This window comes from Daphnia magna, linkage group LG5 (genome assembly GCF_020631705.1).
Source record: "Daphnia magna isolate NIES linkage group LG5, ASM2063170v1.1, whole genome shotgun sequence".
In the NCBI taxonomy this organism is placed as follows: domain Eukaryota; kingdom Metazoa; phylum Arthropoda; class Branchiopoda; order Diplostraca; family Daphniidae; genus Daphnia; species Daphnia magna.
Genome location: NC_059186.1, coordinates 9,326,166 through 9,349,338, shown reverse-complemented (window position 1 = coordinate 9,349,338; position 23,173 = coordinate 9,326,166). Strand labels below are relative to the sequence as shown.

The window sequence follows — 23,173 nt, the reverse complement described above, 5'->3', positions numbered from 1 at the left end:
GATAAACCTGAAATGGCCACTTCGTGATCGGAAACAACAAATTTATTATTGCGTAGCTATCGTAAAGAAGGAGAATATATAATATAACAGGTCAGCAGCAGTGTGTCCAGCAAAAATGGTGGTATTAAATCGAATACCAATGGGGGTAGAGAAATGGGATTGAATGTACAATACACATTCTTCGTTTCCTTTCGGATTGAACAAAGACCAAAACAACTTCTGGGCTTGAATCGAATGACATTGGTAAGGGATGGGGAAAACTGGCAGGAAAACTGCAAAGATTGTAAGGGCAGGTTATGCAGCTCGATCCGAACCTTAACAAAACCAACCAACACCAGATTAAGTTGTTCGAATTTTTCTAACACTTTCCTTCCGTTCCTTCTATTTTTATCTGGCTTAAGTTGGAAAGGGGAGGGAAAAAATTCACATTTTTGGTCTCACGGAGGCCATCGATTGCCAGAAAGTTTGCTCCAACAATTAAGACTTTCGCAATCAAATAATTGCTTCAATAGAAGGACAAAAGAAAAAATGATGATAATAATAATAATACAGAAAGGAACAAAGGAAGGCGCATGTGTGGTTATTGAGGGCGAGATAAGCGAACTGTACAAGGCAACATGGCTTCGTCCGGCCACTAACCACCCGCAAAATGTAAATTCGACGATGCCCGGAGAATAATAATAAAAAATACAGTGTGGGGAAGGGACGAACCAAGGGAGTAGTTGGACTTGTTGATTTTGTTGAAGGTCAATTTCATAGATTTTCGTCACCATGGTCAATACGGCATCCTGTGTAGATAGATATTGTGCGTAGTCTCTTCTGGAAAAGTGCATCAAACGGGCAAGATGTTGATAGGAGACAGAGGAATTGTAGGCTCGTTATTAGGAGAGAGATGCTTCCGTCACGGCAAAATGGGTCACGTGGAACATGAAGCACCGATTACAGACGCGGACCGGCTTAACATGTCCGTAACGAGGTAATGGAACAGCATTGGCGCTGCACTTGCCACAAAATACTTTACCACAATTTCGGCAATGATGACGGCGGCGCACGACTGTGAAAACCGATTGGCAGGACATGCAATGCGGTGCCGATTCATCAGGAATCCAGGCCGGCGGTGTCGAAAGCTGCGGATTAAGCGGGAATGTACTGGGGCTATCAGAGTAGGGTGCGGAGGTGGGCCGATGCATAGTTAAAGGAGGCGTTCCATCCGATGTCTGACTCAGACTGGAGGGCGGTGTTTGATCAAGGGAATCTGTTTCTGCGTTATCCTGTTGATGCAGCCCACTGTCATCGTCATCTACAGGTGACCCGTTTGGTGTCGGTGTTGATTGGCGGAGACGAAAAGGCACATTGCTCGGTAAAGAGCTTCGCCTTTCCTCTTCAGACGTCTCTTGCTGAAACTGCTGACCAGGGAATGTCAAGAATGAGCTATTGTTGACATACCAGGCATCGTCTAACAATGCCGAGTTGCCACTATCAACCTCCTCCTCGCCTTCTTCAGCTTCTTCCACTGGTTCCTCCTCCGTCTGTTAATATACAAAAGCAAAAAACTCAAATAAAATGTTATCTTAACAGTTCTACACTGTGCTTGTTCCTTTTTACCGGAGACGCGTTAATCAGAAAGACGGCCTTGAGAATAGCGCGTAGATCTGATGCGAAGTTGGTCTGTAGTTGGTCAGCCACACCAGAAATGCAGACAAAGAGTCTGTGTATAAGATCTTCGCTGCTCTTGAATCGACCACGAATTTGATTCCGAGATGCGATCTCGGCTGCCTGAAGGGCTAACGCAATTTCTTCATCATCTTGACATTCAGAGGCGGCGGACGTGACAGAGGAGCTGTCGCAATTCGTACCGCAAGCTGACGATGTACTAGAACACGAGCTGGTATCGCCTTCATCACTCGTTCTTCGCTCAACCGATTGCCCAGTCCGACCTTGGTCAGTGCTTTCCACCTCCGGCGCCGTAGCGGCGTTGCTACTGTTGTTCTTTTGCGACAGCTTTCCTGCCACTCTAATTGATTAAAACGTGCATCAGTTGATTTCACAAAACAGACAATACAAAATGAAATGATACCTCTGCGTGGTAGGATAATCCTGGTGAAACTTTGTTATGTACTCATCCGCTTTGCACATGGGATAAGTACCAGAAGAATCTGATGTGGGGGTTGGATCCGTAGAGCACAGAGCCTTTTCAAGAAGCTGCAACTCTTGGCTAGTTAAAGTCCAAAGCAGGTCACGAATTTTACACAGTAGATTACGGAAAGGTCGGAAGAGTTCTGACAGCTGCCGCTGAAGATTGAGTGGCCCGTCGGGAAGGACAAGCAAGCCACAAACGATGGCAAGCCGCGGGATAGTGAACATAAGTGCAGGATCACAGGCATCGACCAAATCTTGGGACAAAAGGCCCAGACTTAAGGCACGTTGTAACGTCTCGGAGAATAGGACGATAATGTCTTGCTGATGGTTATATTCGAGCGCTGTTTTAACTGGAACCATAGCGCTGACGTAACTCAACTCAAATTCGGCGAAAAGCCTATCAAACAAGCAGAGGCTGTCGCGTAGCTTGTCAGGAAATTCCATTGAATTACGGAGGCACTGCTCGCGCAGTTGTTCTCGCACCGTCTCCAATGATTTAGCTAAGGCTTTCGCCAAAGGACGCATGACTGCACTTTCCGTTTCTCTATTTAGAATGCTTGAACCGGCTGCAAGGCACTGAAAATATAAATATTTGTTTGTTTTTAATACTACCCTGTGTCTGGTTAACAATATATATTTATATGTTACACACTTCAGCACCAAACCATAACTGGCCAGCTAAATTCTCCTGCAAAACATCATCAGGAAATTTGGATCTAAAATCCCTGCACGCTCTTTCAATGGGCATTACTTCATCCATCAACTGGCTACATATTGTCAGCACCTGAACACAAAAGAAAAGTGTGGAAGTAAACTGCAAATGATGGTGGTATAAATTCATACCTTGTCCTGGCACTGTCTGAGCTGGTACACAAGTGATGCGCACCGTTCTGGGTCTTTCCTTCCATCGAAACTATCCAACTCAGTGGCCACAGCATTAAGCTCTTCATCTGCATAGTAAAACTGGGCCAGCAATGATGTATCATGTTTCTGTCAATAATTGCAAAAGAAACACATAATTGAAATCAAAATGTTTTATGGTAGACAAGATCATAAAAGTATGGCACCTTTGGTTTGTACAGCCACTTTCGAAGTGAATTCATTTTAATACAGACACGATTTTGTGGGAACAGTCACACTCAACTCCCTCTTCTGTTCGAGGGGTTGATTCTGGGTTTGGTACAAATTCAACACTTCACAGCACTTCAGCTCTCATTCTCACGACCAAGAAAAGAGAGAAACAAGGAGAAAACATACGGACGCAACTAATCATGACGGTCGATTCGCTTTCTCTTATAGAAAACGTCAACCTGTCTGAGTCATCCTCCCCAAAAACACTGAGCTTATCTTTTTTGCACTTTGTCCCGAGTTTGTGAATCGATACAAAGGAGTAATACTGATATCTGAGAGGCAAAAATTTAGAACACCTTGGAGGTCACTCGTAAAAAAAAAAAGGGTTTCAGGGCCAAACAAATGAATCCTGTTTGTGAGAGAGAACAGAGAAATGTGTGTGGTACAAGAGCGACATTGCAACACAAGAACAATCTCTCTCTCGTACAACAAGTTTTCCATCCATCCGCTAGGTGGTCTTAAAAGAACTGTCAAATACTATCGTTAGATGACGTTCGAAGACTAAATATTGTATGTCAAATACTCCCGTTAGATGGTATATAAGTAGAATACTTAAAAAAATAACTGAAAAGCAACGAAAGAAAAGCAAACATCGCGATTTAGAGTCAATACGCCCGTGTAGCTATATTTATATTTATTTAATCTCGTTATCCGAAGGACGCCAACAACGAAAAGTAGTCGAAGCTGAAATTTCCGTATGCGTTTAGGGTAGGGCTTTTTCAATGGCAGCTGATTTTCTATTAAGTCTACACCCACGAAAATTGCTTAAAATTGAATCAAGCTACTCTATCCGACTTGAGGACATCCAGCCTATTACCTGACTACGCCAAGTTCGTGGCTGGAAGAACTTTTATTTAGTCTTCGAGTGTTCGTCGATGGCATATTAATGAAACTGAAAACGGGAGGCTTTCTATTCATACGCATATAAAAAGACACCCGAAGATGGACAAGGTACATCACTTGGTGGTCGGTCGGTATCCGGTACGCTTCTTCCGCCATGGCAATCCGCCTTTATTTCGTCTTGCTCCTCATCGTCGTCTCGTCCATGGCTCAGACATTCCAGTTGAGTTTTATTTTCTTTTATATCCCGAACCAAAAAGATCACTTCAATTTTCTCATTGATCTCCATCAAATCCTCTTGTATAGGTACAGCAGAGGATGGACTAACGGTAGGAAGAGGGCTGATCCATCGTTCATCCAGCAACAGCTGCTGCAACACGGACGTCCCATCCTTCCTGTAGAATTCCAGACGAGTAATTCGGTTGAAGATTGGAATCGCTACAAAATCAATAACGAAAACAAGGTATGCACCTGCAGTTCAGTTCTCATTATAATTAAATGCATCTGACACCCGTGTGCGTTGTTTTGACGACAGTTGAACGAAGATGGCGACTGGCTCGTGCACGTCAACCATTGCGCTAAATTAGCCACATCCCTCGGTTCGCTGTTGAAGAATAAAGACGGCAAGTTGAGCGACGAGCCCATCGTCAACGTTATCCGTTAAAAAAGAAAAGAAAATGGTCCCTTAAAATCGTGTGTGTGGGTTCCGAAAATCCGTTTCTATCGTCTCCTCGAATGCGACAAATGCGCACACACGACAAAATTGCGTGTGTAACCCGGTAGATGGTAGGAAATCATTATTTCGAGAAAAAAAAAAAAAAATGCTGATATAAAAACGTAAGAAAAAGATAAACAAAGTGAATACACTGTTGTCTCTAATTCAGATGCCGACGTCAAACGGCCTCGTCTGTGTACACATAAATATAATCAACGTATATGATTCACGAGTCACGCTATAATCAAATTCAAGTAGCAAAAAGATAATCACGATGAAGAATTTGGGGGGGTGAAATGAAAAAGATCCTCTTTTTTTTTAAATTCTTTTGTCGGGATGAACGTTTTCTCTTCACGTAAAGAAAAAAGAAAAAAACATACGAATTTGAAGTCGTTTATGACAGACACACTGAAATGACGAGAAGCCGCCGAAAAAAAAAAAAAAATGGAAGGCGCACCGATTTGCTCCGACGCGCGCGTCCGTCGTCATGTCCCGGCGCATCAATTGCCGGACCGAAAGAGGGCAACCTGGGTGCTTGTGTGTTGCCCTGGACGAATAACCTCTGCTTTGAAAAAGTCGCGACTCTTCGTGAACACACAGCGTCCCCCCTTTTGTGTATGTGTGTCTTTATAATTCTATATTGTATCCTCCTTGCGTTCCTATTTGATGGCTCCGTGTAACACAAGTAGCGCTTCTTTTTCTTTTCGTCAGGGGAGGGTTTTTGGTAGTCCAGTGACAAGTGACACGCCAATGACAATAACTTGCCGTTGGCCTTAGGCCGGCTCTTTTCTCATCTGTAAACACACGGCACGCTATGCATGTAATTTGATATCAATGTCGTGTCTAATAACGCGAACCTAAAGCTGACACGGTACAACACACTCTGCATTTTTTCAGGCAAAAACGATCGTTATCAATACATCGCAGCTCCATCTACAGTAGATTTTAAAGAACATATTTGAAACACACACAGCTGAAAATAAGAATAACAATTTAAAAACAGAATAAAAAAAAGGGGGGGGGGCTATCTTTAAATAAAATGAAAGGAAAAAGAAAAAAAAATCTTTAGCGCGCCGCATTCGAACGTATCGAAAATCAATAAACGCTGGTCGTAAAAAATTCCAAAAAATAAATACGAAAAGACATGAGCTAGCCGCCGTCCTATAGTGTAGGAGACACCACAAACGATTGAAAAGCCGCCCCCTGTAATATAACAATGCCGAGGTATTATCAATAATAGCAATAAAAGAAAGAAGGAGAAAAAGAAACATGGCTACCGTGTGATTTCGTCACCCGAATGCCGCCGCCACGCTTCGTCCGGCCACACGGCACATCCTTCGATCACATCAGCATTTCAGAGTTATACACACACCGCATCGTTATTTAAATGAGGCACACATTTTTGTTTTTTGTTTTTGGTTTTAAGGTCTATCAATCGGGAAGGTATTTGGAGCCCCCGTGAGGCGTTTCCCGAACCCCACCGAAAAAAATTCCCGCAAGGATTTAAAACAAACAAAACAAGAAGCGACAAACTGTACAGTTGTGTCTACCAGTAGTCTCTATTTAAAAATAATAAAAAACAAAACAAAAACAAGATTCGGTCGAACGAAAGTTTCTCAACTTCTCGCGGGCTATTTGGCTCGTTTGTGTGAAAGGAAATTGAACGCCGGCTCTGCGTTCAAAGGGGAGAAACAACAACAAAATAACACATAAGAAAACACATAGCGCAGTTAACATAGAGTAGACGATAAGGACACACGGGACCGAAAAGACGCAACTGGAAACTATTTATATACGTGTGTGTTTTCCTATCCTTTTGGATGTGTATAACTGCAGGGCTTTTTTCTCGTCGTTTCTCAAACCGTTACACACATCTTTTTGTTTTGTTACAATTGCCGCCTCTTTCAAAACGTCCCAAAACAGTCGACGAATCATACACAAGATAGACCACTTAGCAGCTCTGCATGATTGACCCTCATGAAGTGTAAAGCAACTACTATATAACGTGTGTGTGTGTATCATTCCTCTTTTTTTTTTGTGTGTGTGTTCCAACCGCCGGAATAAAATGGTTAGAACGATTCGCTATATCCGCCCCCATTCAAACACTTGGTAAAATGTGTCCCCCCTCCGCTCATTTTGTATTTTTGAAGGACGTTTCCACACCTGAATTTTTGGTTGAAAAAGTAAAAAAAAATAATAATAAGAAGGTGACATTTTTTTTCCAGTGCGACCACCCTCCTTCAAAAAAAAAGTGAAACAGGAATTGAAATGAAGCGGATCGACGAAGGCAGTGCTGACAATTTTTCCTTTTTATTGTTGTTATTCGGATTGTTATTGTTGGTTAAGGTGTTGGATAATTGAGGTCGCCGGAAAATAGACACACATTCACAGACACACACACAAGAGAGTCACAATCACGCACAAACAGAGCGAAAGGGAGAGAGAGAGAAACTTGTGCTGTGACAACAGTTCAAATGAACAAATAAAATCAAAATGTAAAAAAAAAAAATCAAAAACAAAAACGAGATTTAAAAAAAACAAAAGCAGGTCTCTCTACAGCTCCCCAGGTGATTTGTTTTCGGAAAACGCCCACATGATAAAAGAGAGGAGGATGTTCACTCAAATAACACGGGGAAAAAACAAAAAACAAATAAAAACGTATCGACATTTATTTACAAACGAAAACAAATGAAAGTGTGTTTAAAAAAATTTAAAAATTGAGAGACATAAAGAGTGTTGACATTATACTGTAAAGCGCGTGAACGTTGAAATTCATCTGAATAATAATTTTCATCTTTCATAATTATAGATAACATCCCCCCCCCCCTACCCCAAATCGTAATGGAGATATCAGAAAAATTCCGCAATTCTTTCTCAGTGATGATGATGATGATAGCCGGGCGATGTGGCCGTTCGGTTACCTCCGGATTCCGACGACGTCGATTCCGCCCACGGTTGCAAACTTTGTAGGGCGTTGAGTGACGTCGCTGTCGGACTCATCCGCAAATCCGACCTGTTGTTTTGCACCCCTGTCGTTGTTTGCGAGGCGTCGTGCTGCATTGAAGATGAGGATCGTTGTGATGGCGCCACTGACGTCACTGGATAAAGCGTCTTCGTCATCGCCTCCGCCTGGATCGACAACATCAACCGGTTGGCTGCTTGACGTTCAGCTTCTCTTTCCTCGGCTGTTTGGCGTCTGTTCAGTCAATACATTCAAATTAAATACATTGATTGGTGTTTGAAATAGAAACAGTGGGCCATCAAATCAATCATCCTTTCATTTCCGGATCTTCCGGGTAAAAAAAAAACAAACAAACAAAACAACAAGTTGAACGTAGTGGTTTAAAAAATAAGGGGCGGCTAGTGTTTCTAGCCATTTGAAAGTTGAACGGTTTGCCTGATGGATCTGTGACACGAACAGGTCGAACACCCACTCGCTGGTTTAATATAGGACTGTCTATATTCATCTAACGCGTTATAGAAGAGAACAGTACCAGAAGTCCTGGAACGAAACAGGTCGGGAAGAAAAAAGAAAAATGTCCAATAAGGAATGTCTACTGACTGATGGTGTGCATGTGTATAGACAGCGAGCGACTAACTATTAGGAGAGCACTCATTTGCATAAAAGGGTTATAATCGGATTAATTTGCATAATTCCAGGTCGGTCGTGTCTCGTTAAAAGACATGGAGAGCGATTTCTGACCGGTCGCCACTCTTCTCTGCTCTATAGCTCTTTTATTACAAAATTAATGGCCTAACTCAAAAACAAAAAAAAAAGCTGAACACACACACACACACACACACAAAACAAACAGAAAAAAAAAGAAGTTCATGTAGTATAAATCCCCAGCTAAGGAGCTGTTAAGACTGTTAAAGAAGAGGACCCTTCTTCTATTCTTTTGTTTCTTTCTCAAATGTTGTGTTGTTTTTGGCTCGAGGGACTTGTGTTCCCACTGACCAGCGGTTGTGCACTCTCACATCGTCTCATACCAAACTCGGTAGCCTAATGGCTTGTTACCATCAAGAGCTATCAAACGGAGGGGGCCTCTTATATAGATGCATTTCATTGTGTCGAGACCGAGACAGAGAGAGAGTGAACGGCAATCAATCAGACGGTGGACAGCGCACACACACACAGACGGGAGGATACGTTAAAGAAAAGGCAGGCGATTTCACATCACGTCATATCGCTTACTGGATATTTCACTTTTGGATAAACACAACATTCCTCTATCGAGTATACTTGTTTAGTTTGTTTTGTTTTTTCCCCTTTTTACTACGTTTTTTTTGGTTTTGTTTTGTTTTCTTAAAGGTCCATTCCACATTTCGTGGCCTTTCATATTTATTCACCCCATTGCGATTAGAATTTGTGTTTTCTTTATTTTTCAGGGCCATGAAAAATCAAAAGTTATTGACAAGCGGAGGAGACAAAAAAAAATAGTTATCGTGTTTTGGGTACGCGCTCCAATATGTAAAATAAAACCAATACGCAGGAGACACACGTACACCTTCAAATACAAGTTTTTCTTTCTTAAGACAAAAAAATACACGAAGAATATGAAAGAGAGAGAGAGAAAAAAAAAGTGGGATTTTGTTGTTGTTGTTGGTTGGCTGGCGCGCAGGTCATTAAGTGACCGACAAGCAATCCATTAGCGATTGTCCCCGAATGATACCACAACTGATTGGCTCTTTGGCCAGGCCAAAACGAAAGAAAGAAAAAAGGTAAATAAAAATCAGGAGACAACAAAGAGACGTTTGTTTAGATTTTCCCCATTTCGTTTTTTCTTTTGTTTACTTTCACCAACAGCTGATTAGATTTTTGTTTTGTTGAACCAAAATGAGGCTAACCCTCTTCAAAACAACCCTCACCTTACAGACAAAAAAAGGCTTTTTTTTTTCACGAATTTTTCTTTTCTTTTTAACAACTGGGCATGTTCGTCATACAAGGTGTAGTTCCAGGTGTGTACAAGCTTTGTGTATAGCCACTATAGTTTGTCTCTGTGTGTCTATAATGAAGCCGTGCGTCTCAGTAGGTGTGTACCGACGGGCCAAAGAGGGGCCGACAGGTCGTGTTTCTCTGCAACTCAACCTAGAATTATTAAGATGACGATTGTTTTTGCTTGTGTGTCGAAAAGGTGCGGCACAGTTAGCCTCCCATCAACTGCTCTTAACATTTTTTTACAACGCGCCTTCATGTCCCTGTATTTTCCCTATTTATTTTCAATTTTCCTCTTTTCTCGTTTTCGAAAAGTGGAGCCATTAAAAGCCAGTTCGTCGCCACACACTGCGATGCTCTTTTCTTCTCCATTATTATTATTATTATTATTATTTTGTTTTTAACCGTGACAGACGGCCCCGTCTCTAATTGCGCCATTAAACGCGGGAATTTCAAAATGGCACGCAAAACAAACAATTGGTCCGTGATCGAGTAGGAGAGTCCGGGATGGACCTGCTCCTGATTGAAAGCTACTTTCCTATCCCTGTTGAACGAATACGGACTTAATGGCAAAGCTTATCTCTGTTGAAATTTTCAACGGCAAGCGCAAGATGGTAAGAAAAATAAAAAGGCGAATAGTAGAGACCTCTTCGAAAAAAAAACAAAAAAATGTAGGCAGAGGCCGATCCATTACTATTGTCTCCGGAGAGAAAACAAAACAAAACAAGTTAATTGATTGTCGCTCGCGCTCATCCAACGTCTCCAGCAATCCACACACATAAAACAAAAAGGAGAACTGCAGGCAAAAAAACAAAAAAAAAAAAAAGGGAAAGACTTCCTTCAAAGTGATAAGAGGTCTGAGCCATCAGAGCAGGTTTTCATGTACGCTGACCCGACTGATGGATGTGCTGTTAGAGACACACGGCGACGACGGTCGCATGTATAGGTAGAGTGTGTAACTGCGTACACACACACACACACACACAGTTATTACTGATATATATATATATATTAGGTGGGCATATGTGTATAGCTTAGAGTCCCTTTTTTTGCTATGCAGACTCTATTTATTGTTGCTCTTTCAAGAAGTTTAAATGATGGAACCAACAGGCTCTTTTCGATTAAGGAGCCCATGAAAATTGAGACGGATGCCATTAGCTCGCATTTTAGATTTTGTGTCTGTCTTTATACAAGAAACTTGTTTTTGAAAAATAAATTTTTAAATTGGCTTTCCTTTTTTTTCCCGAATGAAATATTGGAATTTACATCGACCACAGTAGCAGGGCAGTCTAATAGGAGACCCATAACCACATGACATATGGACCTCCATTGATGAATTGTGTAGATTTATAAGCACCATTTAATACTTTCCATCTCGCGTGCATTGTTTGTCTATTTTTTTTTAAATTCGAAGTAATGACATAATCATTGCTTTCAACTCCCCCCCCCCTCCAGCGTATTTATTATCAAACGAGTGAAATGTAAACTATCCCGCTCGCCAAGGACATTTTCATTGCCAGGCTCATATTTTTGTCTTGAAATCAATCTATTTAACGACGGAGAACGTGTGACTATCGTGAAGTCTATACAGCATTATTTGCTCGTACGTGTACCTCGCGATTGTTCTGCTTTTTCGGAGAGCTGTTTAATGGAAAAAAGCAATTACGCATTCGTTTCACAAAAATTAAAAACAGGATCTGTTATTTTGGCGGCGCTTATCTCAATACATAGCCAAATAAGAAGAATGGCAAATAGTTAAGGAAAATAAAAAACAAGGGCAACTTGTTGTGCCATTCCAAAAATAGGAAGAAATAAAGTGGTGATGATTCGCCATTGAGATTATTACGGGCATTTGCAAAACGAGCATGGAAAAACTGCGTCAAAAAAAATTTGAAAAAAACAAATCAAAAATCGAATATGTCTTGGAATTAAACAAACTGATTGTGATGATGCGACATAAGAAGAATCTTTTTTTTTTTTAAAGCGGCGCCATCCTGGGTGGGTGGTTTTTTTTTTTTTGCGGCCGGCGCCACTATACCCGCGTCAGACAAATGGGCCCACTCAACCAATTTCGAAAGAGAAAAAAAAAAAGAAGACACCACGTTTAACTGAGAAGAGAAACAAAGCTCGTAACAGAGAGGGGAGAGGACTCTATATAGAGGAGACCTTGTAATAGGTTAAGAGTTAGGCGGCAAAAAAAAAAAAATAGAGAAGAAGTAAAAACGTCTTTTCTTTGGCGCCCTTGGCAATGAATCCTCGCCGTCGTAATCAGCCGTGAACAATTAAGACAATCCCGACCTGAAGATAATGAGGGCCCGATCAGCGCAACCAGATAAAAATTGAAAACCCTCCCCCCAGCAATCAGGGGGGGGTGAAAAGAAAGCGTAAAACTGTGCGACTGGATCAACGGGAAAAAGAAAAAGAGGCTGCCGTAAACGACGCCCAGCAAACGACCCTTCCTTTCGTGTAGCCCGACGTTATCTGATTGGCACGTCGGGACGGTGAATAATGTAGACGGCCATTTTGAATGACAATCAGCCATTTGGTGAAATACAAATACACACAATAGCTTTGAAAGTGCTCGTGTAAAGCTGATGTTTTTCCTTTTTTTTGTTTTTGTTTTGCTTTTAAATGCGTGCGCCATTTGCAAGCGGAGGGTTAAGCTGAAACGTTAAAAAATGCCGACCGATAGACGCAAAGAACTGCTTCTCCCGTTTCTCCGTCTCGTTTTACGAATACAAGAGAGCACCACTGTGACTTTAAATAGGTTTTCTTTTTTGCATATGGCCAGCACTATTGAAAATACAGCAGCACTAGGTACACATCCCGCTTGGGGAAAAAAGGGGGGAGTGCCAATCAATCGTCTATTGATAATGAAGTTGCTTGCCTTGTTTCTTTTGTTTTTTACCCTTTTCTATTCCTTCCCTTTTTGTTTTGTTTTTTTCTTTCTACCTTACATTATTCAAAATTCTAACAGAAAATGCGTCACAATTTTCTTTGCTGAATAGAAATAGGAATTTTTCACTGACCTCCATTTGGTGCGCCGATTTTGGAACCAGGTTTTCACCTGGGCGTCGGTCATCTTGAGCAGTTTGGCCAGGGCGGCGCGCTCGGCTGACGCCAGGTATTTCTGCTTGTGAAATCGTTTCTCCAACTCGCACACCTTTAGCGAATTCAAGTATAAGAACATGGATTTTTAAAGAAAAAGCGCATTGTTTTCACTCAGTCAAACACTCGTTCAAAAATAAATCGCCTTCAAGGTGTTCCAATTGTTGATGAATACATTAAACACATACCTGCAAACGGGTGAATGAAGTGCGAGGTTTTTTCCTCTTGGGCGGCGTTCGTTGCTGGTACGGATGTCCGATACGTCTGGCCAACGGAAATCCTAATAGTTCGTATAAGTATATAGCAGTATATGTACATTAATAAAATGTTCAAACTAAAATGGCTATAAGTGCCATTCATAATTTGCATGTAGATATACGTGAACTATATACGTAACGTTTTATTTATTTTTTTTTTAAGGTGCGACGTCGTCAAATAAAAGGACGCCGGTGTGCCGAGGGTGTGTACCAATAGTTCAAAGTGCTTTAGCTATTACTGTTTCATATCTCTCACACGCGGAGATGGTGCTGGCAATAGATTTCGTGCTCTCTCTCTCTCTCTTGATTTAAATATTCAACATATGCATAAAGAGCAATCCACTTGCATCGCTCGCGCGTCACGTTCAATGTCCGCATCATCCGTCATGGCCGTGTGCATCTAAGCTATTTCCCCAAGCGTCGAGAGATGTCTCCGATGAGAAATAATAATTTTTTCTTGAACTTCTTGTTCTTTTTTTAATCAATTTTTTTTCATTTTATTCATAAAGGCTTTTCGTTCGGCCAACAAAAATAAAAAAATGCGGCTTTATGCATGTTACAATAGCAAATAAGGCTTTTACATATCAAAGGGTATATATACAATATAGCCTATACGCGTCGCAAAGAACATGAAAGATTCCGGATGTAGGGCAAAAAAAGAGGGGGGGCTCGATACAATTTAAATCTTCCTATAACGTGTGCAGCAAAAGGCCCATTTTTTTTTTTTTTATGACGATATCGTGAATAATTTAGCGTCGTTACCTTTTTTTTTTGGGATGCGTGTGATATTCTAGACAGTGTTAGATCTATTGCCCTTTCGATAGAAGATTGAAACAAAAGTTTCGCTCGATTTATCATCGGTGCCGTGCGAAAAATCCCCAAAACTTTCCTTTAAATAGACAATTTCTAGACCAATCCCCAAAAAAAAGAAGGAATCCATCCGTAAATACATGTAGATGGATGATTGTAGTACATTAACGACGACTAAATAATTAAAAAAAACAAAATCTTTTCTTACCTGCAGCGAGTCTGTCTTTAAAGACGGTGGCTTCCAACAGTGCGGCAAAGGCGTTAGGAATGCCGGCCGGATTGAGTCCGCCGTTCATGTGATGATGATGGAGGCTGGCTGGAGATAATGGCGAATGCTGAGAAGAGGAAGATAATCCGTGTGGAGGAGGATGACCAGGGTAAGATGCAGCAGGTGCTCCAGCTGATCCGTTGTTGGTTGCATTGGAGCCGGGACCGGTTGACGGATAACTGAGATACGAGCCAGCGTTCAACATTCCGGAAGGCCCTCCCCGATTTGCTGCAAATCCGGCACCGGAATTGTGGTGCTGTTGCATGAGATGTGACGGAATCATTCCCTGATGATGTTGATGTTGTTGCTGTTGCTGCAGGGCGTAAAGGGCGTACCAGTCGATGCCCATCGACGGATGCGGCGGATGACTAGAATAGTCGGCCATTTTCGAATCATCCCTTCGTGATGCGGTGGATTCCTCATCACCGGAATCATGAACTTTGACATCCTCATCGTCTTCGTCACTTTCTTCTGCCATATCGTCGTCCACGTCCAGCGGCGAATCCGGCGGACTTTCTCGGTTAAGCAACACGTCAGCGGCTTTGTGATTTTTAACGGCCGGTTTCAGGTCCATTGCGGCCGCTGCCGCATCGTCACTGCTCGAAGCTTTCTCTAAAAGCCGAGAAATGCTGAAACTCAAACCGCTGCCACTAGTTGTGTTGGTGCGGGGTGAGGCGGAGACGGCCATCTTATCAGTACAAATCAGCTGATTGTCTAGTGTCATTACGTAAGAGAAAAACAAAGTAACAAAAACCAAAAGAACTGCGGAATATGTTGCGCGGAATCGCCTGTGGCTACACACGATGACACAACAATAGGCGACCAGATTTTCTTTTCTTTTTAAACGGAGTCACTGTCAATTGAACTAAATGGAAATTTTGGGGAATTGAGTAACAAAAAACAAACTGCAAATAAACTGATGATGATGCAACTGGCATCAAAAGAGAATCAACAACAGTGGGAGGACTTGTGTGACTTGCAGTTAGTCAACGACTGAGTGGCACACCGGTGTGTCATCCAACTCGACGCAAAGTGACTTGAACGCTCTTCGGGAGAGCCCAAGTCACGTGACGTGGGTAGGAGGAGCTTTTCCAGTGGCGCTGTGTATCGCCATTGGTCCGACTCTTTCACTCCTATTGGCTCTTCCGTCGGACTATAACCGCGAGGGTGGGATGGATTTCTTTTTTTTTTTTTTGCTTCCGCTTTAACCATCTCACGATCGTCTGCCAAGAGTCCATTATCTCCCCCCCCCCCCTATTTTATATTTCTTTCTCTCTCTCTCGTTGCGTTTGTTTGAAATATAAGATGCGCGGTTTTTCACGCTAATACAAAAAACGCAAAGGTAACAGCGCTGCACATTACCGCCGCGCCCGGATGACTTAATTGGATTGCCTCGCTTCCTGCGTTCTAGTTAACAAGCGCAGACTAATCGACTTGATATTGTTGTGCGGCTAAAAAAAACAAAAAAGAACAGAAAAAGACGTTTACTTGTTTCCTCTTTTGCCTGAACTCGGAAGTGCAGGTCCCGAAAAATCTAAAAATTGTTTCTTTAACAATCAGGAAATGAGTGTAGAGGCCTATGCATTTAAAAAAATAATGTTCTCACTATTCCGAAGGCACTCAATGAACTTATGGCGTCAGAGATGTTTAGATAGAAAAGGATGAAATGAATACAATGGTGTAATTACAGTGCGATCGATTCACCTTGGGGCTGCAATGAAGGAACGATGCATATAAACATGTCAAGAAACAAGGGTCGCCCAGGGAGTTTATTATTTTTTTCTATGCTTAAAACAAGAAGAAATAAAAGACAAGTTGGGGCAATGTACGGCCGTCGTGGCCGGCTTCAATTGAGCAGAGTGGCTCTTTAAGACTCTCTTGACTATTGGATATGCTATAGCGTCTAATAGTCATGAACAAGGAGAACCAGATTAGAATTAACTTGATTGCAGCTTTTATTCTACATATTATAGGCCTGAATACGAAAGTACATCTGTGTGTTATCTTACACTTGTACACAAGTGTACAGAATTATATTCGTGTCAAATATGTACATATCATATATAATTTAGGCTTTGTAATTTACATATCGTGAGGAGGTCAGACGCAGCATTGACACGCGATGTATTTTTTCACCCCACTCATGTGAAATTCCCGACTCCCCCTAATTCCCGGTGTGGTTCCTCCCGTGCTGAGTTTTCAACTGGGCACATCATCATAAACCAATTAAACGGCGCTATACACAGAAGCCGTATATATAGCCCCACACACACTAGTAATTCCTTCTTTTTCTTTCTTCGAATTACAGTTGGAAGGCATAAAACTTTATAAAGTCCATTTGACGATCGAGAAGAAAATAGTAATATGAACTTGGCAATCCTCTATACGGCATATTACATCATAATACATGCAATCAATACATCAGCTTTTGAAACAAATATTGGCTGCCTATTTTTTTCTTTTTAGTTAACTATTTACAGTGGCACATTCTTCTTTTTTTGTGTGTGTGAAGGGGAACAAAACTCGGAGTCATTTGTTTTATACCTGTAGACATCAACATTTTTGGCTGTTCCTGTGAGAATGTAAACACACAAAAAATTGGAAAATCCAGCCGAACAGCTTGAAACGCGATGATAAATTCCAGAGTCAAACGAACGTGACAAGACTGGTCTCATTCCAGCCCGGTCCCATTACATTCCCATCACTTCGGGTCCCATTTATTTTAGATTTTTTTATTTTATTATTTTTTTCAACGTTATTACTTGTTTTCTTCTGACTATGCTCAATAGCCACAACAATCGATCAGATTGAAACAGTTAGAGTTTTTGTCGCCGTGTAACCGCAGAGCAAAACCCGAATCTGGTTAAACATGATATACACCCAAGGGTACAAACCAGACGGTAAAAGAAATAAATAAAATAAGAGATAAAAAAAGGAAACTCTAGACTGTATAAGTATATATATATACATATATATATATTATGAACAATTTGGCTAGCCATTTCCATCATCAACTTTGTTCCAAACTCTTACAGTTTATTATTACTGTCTCGTTGCACGGCCGTCCATAAAATCTGAGCTAAAATACCCTGAAACTAAATAATAACTGTGGTCCCAGTGTGTGTGTGTGTGTGTCTATATAGAAAGCATGTTTTCAGATCTAGTTACGACTTGATTATACCTACCCATCCACCTTTAATCGAGTTATAAAAGCAGAAAAGGCTGGCTAAAACTTTTGCACAAAATTTCCATGAAAACCGTGAGTTTCGGGCTACGGGTCTTTTTATGGCCGCGTTCCGGCCGTTATATAAACGCACAAAGTCATCGGGTCCTAATATGCACAGTGAATTGTGTGGTCCTGGCCAACAATCCGGCTGTTTGTTTTTTTCTTATTTGAAGCTCTTCTGAACGTCATCGTCTCATTTGAATAAATCAGAAGGGAACGGTTTTTATACCTACACATGTTACGACCTTACGACACAGCACATACAGCAATTCATTTGTTGGCGAAGGGAGGGCATTGCCGTTTTATTTTCATTTCTTCGTGTTACATCTTTCTTTTTTTCAAACCTTTTCAAAAAAAAAAAGGGATCGCGTGAGCGTCAGCTTTCAGCTCACGGCCGTCGCACAATTGACTAAATTCAACTGACCGTATAGCCGCTGACAAGTCAAACTCACCTCTGTTCGTCAGTAAAAAAAAAAAAAGGGAAAAACGAGCTATCATATTGCACCGACTTGTGAACGAGAAAAAATAGAGAGGATATGTTATAATGACACACGGACACGGGAGGGACACACAAAAGAGTTACATGGCATATGGTGATTGCTGCTCTTTCAGTTATATTCTTTTTTTGATAGCAATAATACAATATAATACAAGGACTTTTTGACTCTTTTTTGTACATGCATATAAGAAAAATGAGGGGGGGTTCCAGATGTCGTCTTTAGAACAGAGGGGGGAGTGAGTGTGTGTAAGCATAAAGCACGCTTTTGTTCAGTGACTGTGTATATATATATGCACACACCGATACAAATATAACAACAATACGTAAATACAATATGTATTTATGTATGGGGCTGTACATTCAACTGGTTTTAGATGGAACCCCCCTCGATTTTTGGGGACGATCGTGCCGGTCGAGTTGACACTCGTTTGCTATGAGATTGCTGTTGTTTGGCTTGATGGTCAGTTTTAATTCAAAATAAGAGAGGGGAGTGCACACACAACGTTGTTATACGAACAAGAGAGTTTTTAGGATATTTGCCCTATGATAACTAGTTGACCTTCCGCTCAAAATTGAAAACAAATGGACTTCAGAAAAGCTCGTTTATTTCAGCCGAGATTAAAAGCAGGACATGAATTTCCTCGAAACCAGGTGCCCATGACGAACTGGATTGTTTTCTTTGTACGTGTGGCGTCAATCAGCCGAAATCCGAAGAGTATAGGAGACTAGAATTAAAATAAAACTGATACAGTCAACTCTGTAGATGGTCAATCCTTATTAGTCGATTCGAAAAAAACTTGAAAGACGATTACAGAAAGGAGGAGGGAAGCAATTGAAACTCCCCTTAGTTTCCAATAAAGCTGCCCCAATACACAGAACAGGGCAGGGACGTGAGAGATAGCACAGAAACCATGGCGACGCTGTGCTGCTTGAGGTGCTTTTTTAAAAACCTTGTTCTCTCCATGATGGCCAAGTTATTGCGACAACGCGCACTTTTATAGAAGAAACAGAGAGAGAATGCAAGCGTCAGCAATGCCACGAGCGCTTTTGATAAGGCACACAAAATATATTCGAACTCAAAGAACCGACAGTAGTGTCCATTTGAGAAAAGAGCTTGAAGCGCTCAGAGATTGGAGCTCGTCCGTAATAGGCAAAAATCAATCGGCGCGCAATTCAAAAATGCATCCCCCAAGATAGGGGGGGGGGTATAATTATTTGGACGACATTCCTGACGATTCATGATTTAAAAAAAAACAAGCTCTATTTTGTTTTGCGTGTATATCTTTAGCCTACATGTAAATGGAGAAAACATCAGAGTCGGGATGTTGTCGTGTCGCAATGTGACATTGTCCCCGCGATCAAGTTTTCTATTTGAATCAAATACCGAACAGGTATATATACAAACGATTACTTGCCGCGCATGAAAATGCTTTGCTTTATTATAATGAATGTTTAAAATGTTGACTGGCTAATCGAACGCTCGGATCAGATAATTTCATGCTGGTCTCCAGCTAGTTTCAAATTGACTCTTCTCATGTTGGACGTATATCAAAAGTTTACGCGGTATTATATTATATACATATATACGTATGTTTGGAAGAACAAAAAAGAAATGAAAGAGACACGCAGCCACTATCTCCCAAGCCGGTTAAACAAACAAAAAAAACAAAATTCAAAGACCGCAATGGATTGGATTCTCGTGCAACGTTATCTTTGTCCGTTTTTTTTTTTTAAAGAATAAGGACTATGGCCATGAAATTCCATCTCTAGAATTACATAGTATATGTTAACTGAATGAAGAGGGGAGAACTGGGCAAACACGAAATTCTTTTCCTTTTCCAATTGGTATTCCCATTATTATCGAAAATATGTTTTTTGTGGTAGTTAAACAAGTTAATTTGACAACAGGTTGGTAGAAGAACAAACAAAAAAATTAAGAGGGACTCTTTGGCAAGCAAATCGGTCATTCCATTCAAAAAGCTCGGTGCTCGTATGTAATATTTCATTAGAGAACGACTATTCAAAATCGGGTTGCTAAAATAATGCGCTCTTGTGCAACGAAAACACAAACGATATAAGATAACTATCGATTATAGAGTGAGGTTTCCCATCAAAACGTGAGACGATGAAAGCTTTGGAAAAAAACAAACTGTTGTACACGTCTAAAAGAATACGCTCCGGAAGAAGATGAAAAGTAGGTTTTTAAAAAAACTTAAATGGCTCTTTTTTTTCGGGAATACAGAGTACCGTTTACGGGAAAATTCCACTTAGACGCATGTTATTACCACATCGGAATGTCTAACCAAAGCCATCGGGAAAAAAAAAATGAAGTAGTTTAACTAATTTTTTTTTCTCTGCACAGGAAAAAAAATAAAAGGAGAGTTTGTGGTTATTATGGGAACAGAAAATAATTTCAAAAGCGCTCGTTTGAAAAATGTGTGCTGTGCGTCCGAATAGATAACAAGATGAATTATGCACAACGTGCGGAAATGAACAAGTGCCACAAGATTAATACCATCCAATAACTAAAAACTACTCAATCAGTCATAACTAGTCTATGCCCCCCCCCCCTCCTTTGCTCCCCATTTCATTTTTTATTTTAAGATATTAGCGTTTTTTTAAGTCATTAATAAAACCTAAGAACAAAAAAAAAAAGCTCTCTAAAACATTTTTCAACTGGTATCAATCGAAATAAATGACCAAGTCTTTTTTTTTTTTCAAGGACTTTTTCTTAAGACGAGTTAATATAACATATAGAGTCACGAAGACGATAAAAATGAAATATAAAGGACATCAAAGCAATAATACAAAATGCGATAGCAATAATGCTACCGAACTGCTGGACTTTCCGAAGAAGTCATCATCATCATGAGTTGAAACATTTATCTAATGAATACACATACCCCCTTAAGAGTCCCTTTTTTTTCACTTAAAAATATAAAACGACATATAATTCATTCGACGAAAAGGAATTTTCATTGAGACTCGATTTTTTTCTTTTTTTCATTTGATAAAACCAATGCTCCTCGTTATCGTATTATACATAGTATATACACACACAGACTTGGCTCCTCTTTTAATAGTGTCTCCCCTCTCCAGTTCTCCAACTAAAACCCAAATCATGTTTTTGTTTTTGTTTCGTGTGATAAAAAAAGTTTCACATTTTCTTAACCAAATCGTTTCCCCCCTCACTCATATGTGGAAGAGAGTCAATAAGGATATAGGCAAACCCGACATATGTCGCGCGCATAGTTCCAACAATAAGTGGCAATCAGTCAGTTGGCCAGGCGAAAAAGGGCCAAACATACACACAAGCAGTATGAATGTGCATTTCAGTTCGCCATATAATTGCCGATAAATTGCAATGTAGGCCGTATATAGCTGGAACAACTGACGTGGTCATCAAAAGAGGAAACTTTCCCTTTTCCTATCCGTTGATCGTTTTATAACAATCTTTTTTGTTGTATTGCTCTCGATAATACAAGAGCCCTCCCATATCTAGCCAAGGATCGATTTGATGGGCCGTGAAGAGGCGCTCGTAAATGATGAGACTTACACCCTTTTTTTTCTCTCTGTGTGCCTGATGGTCCGTGTGTATACATAGTGCACATAAAGGCCTCATGTGAAACCTTGTTATGTATCAAGTCCCCACAGGGATATGAGCCTTTGCGCCCTCTCTTTTGATTGTATTTATGTATCAATTATTCCCTCTCTTCTCCTTTATAACTGGCCTGTTGTTTGGGTTGTTTGAGCCCAAAACTCGCGTCGGTTGTATATATAGACTCTTTGTGTGTGTTGCTCTCAGCACAAAAGAAGAAAAAGGATAGGGGGGTAAGGCAGCACGCACGGTGTCAACATCCGTTGAGGTCTTTCTATAGTAGCCCCCACCAGTCGGATCATTGGATTACATCCGTCATCAATTATAAGAATCTACTCTAGATAATGGATGTGTGTGCATTTTTCCTCTTTCTATAACCGACGGCGTTTTCATAACGAAGTTATTGTTTCTTTTGATATAATATATTTTTTTCTTTTCAAATTGAAAACTTGGAAGAACAAATTTTTGGTTAATTTAAACTGTTTTAAATTGATCGTAAAATCGGGGGAGGATAATCGACGTTTGATATGTAATGCATTACACAACGGGTTAGAGACTTTGAAAAAAAAAATTCAAATCATGTTGGGGAAAGGTCTCGTGTGATCTGAACATGAATATTTGATTATGAGGCTTATACAGCCATGAGTGTGTCGTATGGGGGGGAGTCGAATGGATTGAAATGGATCGGCGGATGATATTCCGCACCAACAAAAAGCCCAAACAGTCGCCTATAAAGAGAACGACAATCAAAAGTACGTATATAGTAGAAAAGAGTGTGCTGCTGAATCATTCGTCACCTGTCACACCCGAAAACAAACAATTGGGCATGCACTTCTCTTTCAATTGAAAAAACAATTTGAAAATCTATACACACAAATGGAAACAGTTTGAGAACATCCGCTTCTCCAGCATGTATCCTTTACATAGAACATTTAGAAGCCCAAATGTATAAACCAAATGAAGGAGCCGTTATTAATGAACGGCTAACGAAGCCTAATGAGCTATCGCGTAGATTTAAACTATAATAAGGTTCTCTCGTTTCGCTACAAATGACCAAGTTGTGCAGACATGCACACAGCACACGAGCGGTGCATATAGTCATTTGATGTATAACCCCTACGCGTGATTCGTTGCCGGCAAACGCAAATCCCTCGGCTAAATGACGGGAATAATTGAAGAGAACTTTTGAAACCAAATCGCACACCTACCCACGTCTATACCAACTTGGCTCTTTGCTGCCTCAACTATTATACCACACGCTTTTGCTGCATCACTAACTCTGTGTATATATATGCTTGGAAGTCTATACGCTCATCATGATGTCAATTAAGATTATTACTAGTGAGGAGCTCTTTCTCTTGTTGATATTTAACATTAACCGGAAAAAGAAAATTAGGGACAACTGATATGGTGTGCTCTGAACCTGCAAAGTGCGGCAGATTTGATACAGACACTTAGCTGTTATATGTCTCTTACCCATCAATAAAACAAATGGTAATTAAGGGGAGTTAAGCAGGCAGGGGCTAAGGACAAATCCATTTGGAAGAAGCGAGGACCTTCTCAATTATTAGATCGATGCATTATAAACATTGAAACCTGCGATCGACTATAGAATTTAATTTTTCAAAAACCTACAAAAAATCGCA

The 23,173-nt window shown here is 40.7% G+C and overlaps 3 protein-coding genes across 3 annotated transcripts; 1 reads left to right on the top strand and 2 right to left on the bottom strand.

Annotated features, from left to right (window-relative positions):
• Positions 1–24: 24 nt before the first annotated feature.
• LOC116923151 (lateral signaling target protein 2 homolog) lies at positions 25–3,684 on the bottom strand. Its single transcript, XM_032929624.2, has 6 exons — positions 3,207–3,684; positions 2,983–3,129; positions 2,792–2,923; positions 2,078–2,715; positions 1,606–2,014; positions 25–1,529 (listed from the first exon to the last, which is right to left on the bottom strand). Exons 1-6 carry the CDS (start codon positions 3,240–3,242, stop codon positions 882–884), a joined length of 2,010 nt encoding a protein of 669 aa, XP_032785515.1. The 5' UTR covers positions 3,243–3,684; the 3' UTR covers positions 25–881.
• A 494-nt stretch (positions 3,685–4,178) lies between these two features.
• On the top strand, positions 4,179–4,993 carry LOC116922518. Its single transcript, XM_032928879.2, has 3 exons — positions 4,179–4,332; positions 4,417–4,573; positions 4,646–4,993. The coding sequence occupies exons 1-3, from the start codon at positions 4,268–4,270 to the stop codon at positions 4,772–4,774; spliced, it is 351 nt and encodes a 116-aa protein (XP_032784770.1). The 5' UTR covers positions 4,179–4,267; the 3' UTR covers positions 4,775–4,993.
• Positions 4,994–7,116: 2,123 nt separating this feature from the next.
• LOC116922482 (T-cell leukemia homeobox protein 3) lies at positions 7,117–15,220 on the bottom strand. The gene is made up of 4 exons (XM_032928848.2): positions 14,145–15,220; positions 13,058–13,149; positions 12,791–12,924; positions 7,117–8,021 (listed from the first exon to the last, which is right to left on the bottom strand). The coding sequence occupies exons 1-4, from the start codon at positions 14,926–14,928 to the stop codon at positions 7,700–7,702; spliced, it is 1,332 nt and encodes a 443-aa protein (XP_032784739.2). The 5' UTR covers positions 14,929–15,220; the 3' UTR covers positions 7,117–7,699.
• Positions 15,221–23,173: the final 7,953 nt, after the last annotated feature.